Source organism: Artibeus jamaicensis, unplaced genomic scaffold (assembly GCF_021234435.1).
Source record: "Artibeus jamaicensis isolate MK-2021 breed Jamaican fruit bat unplaced genomic scaffold, CSHL_Jam_final contig_64, whole genome shotgun sequence".
Taxonomy (NCBI): Eukaryota; Metazoa; Chordata; class Mammalia; order Chiroptera; family Phyllostomidae; genus Artibeus; species Artibeus jamaicensis.
In genome coordinates, this window is record NW_026521911.1 from 413,813 (window position 1) to 415,951 (window position 2,139).

The window sequence follows — 2,139 nt, forward strand, 5'->3', positions numbered from 1 at the left end:
ACTCTAAAAAATGTTCATATAATTTGACCCAACAATTGTATATCCAAAATCTATGCTTAAGGATTTATTTGAAATATGGGCAAAGATTTATTGAAAGAAATATTTCTCATTAAATTATGACATGTAACTTCTCACATTTTCCTCCCTAAGAATATTGAAGACTCATGAAGATCAATACCTGGTAGAGCTGGGGCAGGCCCTGGTAGGGGCCTTGAAGGTGCAGAAACCAGGCCTCCTGCTCCTCTTATCTTCCCAGAGCCATCTTGCTTCCCAGGGAAGATGTCACTGTGGAACAATGGCAGCTCCAACTTGTCCTACACCAGCTTCCTCCTGGTGGGCTTCCCAGGGCTGCAGGAGACCCGCATACTCCTGGTGCTGCCCTTCCTCAGCCTCTATCTGGTGATTGTCTCCGCCAATACTCTAGTCATCCACACAGTGGTGGCCAAGCAGACCCTGCACCAGCCCATGTACCTGCTCATTGCCCTGCTCCTGGCTGTCAGTATCTGTACTGCCACCACTGTGGTACCTGTCATGCTGTTCAGCTTCTCCACCCGTTTCAACCGCATCTCCCTAGCTTGCTGTCTGGTCCAGATGTTCTGCATCTATTTCCTCATTGCCTTTGACTGCAGTATCCTTCTGGTCATGGCCCTGGACCGCTATGTTGCCATCTGCAACCCACTCCGCTACCCTGAGATAGTGACAGGCCAGTTGCTGGCTGGCCTGGTTGGGGTGGCTGTTGCCAGGAGCACAGGCATTGTTGCTCCAGTGGTAGGGCTGGCCTCCCAGGTTCGCTTCTGCCGCTCAGATGTGATCTACCACTTTGCCTGTGAGCACATGGCCTTGATGAAGCTCTCCTGTGGGGACATCTCAATAAACAAGACTGTGGGGCTCGCGGCCCGCACCTTCAACAGGGTCCTGGACCTACTGCTCCTTGGAGCCTCCTACTCCCGCATCATCCATGCTGCATTTAGAATTTCATCAGGCAGAGCACGTTCCAAGGCCCTGAACACCTGTGGCTCCCATCTGCTGGTCGTCTTCACTGTGTACTCTTCCACCATGTCCTCATCCATCATCTACAGAGTGGCCCGCGCTGCCTCCCATGATGTGCACAACTTGCTCAGTGTCTTCTACCTGCTGCTCCCATGTTTGGTCAACCCCATCATCTATGGGGCCAGGACCAAGGAAATTAGGCAGCACCTGGGAGTTCTGTTTCAAAGGGCACAGCTGCCAAGTCACCAGTGAAAAGGCCCAGTCCCTGTCCTCACACAGAGAACTTTCTGCATGATTCTCTAGAACTTATAGATCCTACAATCACTCTTAATGTCAAGTGGGTAAATGAGCAGGTGAGTCATCCCTGCTGTATTTTAGCTTTGGGTACCTACATTCATCTTTGAGAGTCTTTTATCCATTTTCTGAAACATATCTACTTATCCAGAGTTACACAGTAACCAATCACAAAGTCAGCTTCTGTCCCTGGCTTCTAAATTTTCTCCTTTTCTTTCTGCATGTGATTTTCTTTTCCTTTTTACTAAGATTTTATTTATTTTATTATTTGTATATTTATTTTTTAATATTTTATTTCTTTCTTTTTATTTATAGAGAGAGGGGAAGGGAAGGAGAAAGAGAGGAAGAGAAACATCAATGTGTGGTTGCCTCTCACATGGCCCCCACTGGGGGGCCCGCAACCCAGGCATGTGCCCTGACTGGGAATCAAATAGTGACCCTTTGGTTCACAGCCTGGGCTCAATCCACTGAGCTACACCAGTCAGGGCTGTATATTTATTTTTTAGAGGGAAGGGAAGGGATAGAGAAAGAGAGGGAGAGAAACATCGATCAGTTGCCTCTCACATGCCCCCAACCAGGGACCTAGGCTACAACCCAGGCATGTGACCTGACCAGGAACCAAACCAGAGACCTTTTAGTTTGGTGGATGATGCCCAACCCACTGAACCACACCAGTCAGGGGTGCCTGTGATTTTCATTGATTCATTCACTCTCATCCATCCATTCATCAAACATTTATCATACATACATCATGCTGACCCCATGACTGCAAAGAAAGGAAAATGGTCTCTGTCCTGAAGGAGGTCCCAACTTAGCAAGCTATAAAGATGTGTAATGTCTTTACAATAATAGCTT

The 2,139-nt window shown here is 47.8% G+C and overlaps 1 protein-coding gene across 1 annotated transcript; it reads left to right on the top strand.

Moving 5' to 3' along the window:
* The first annotated feature begins 279 nt into the window (after positions 1 to 279).
* On the top strand, positions 280 to 1,242 carry LOC119042094 (olfactory receptor 52K1-like). Its single transcript, XM_037135670.2, has one exon. It carries the CDS (start codon positions 280 to 282, stop codon positions 1,240 to 1,242), a length of 963 nt encoding a protein of 320 aa, XP_036991565.2.
* Positions 1,243 to 2,139: the final 897 nt, after the last annotated feature.

What these genes read in the sequence shown, in the direction of transcription:
- LOC119042094 (XM_037135670.2), top strand. Translation starts at nt 280, where the DNA reads ATGTCACTGTGGAACAATGGCAGCTCCAACTTGTCCTACACCAGCTTC.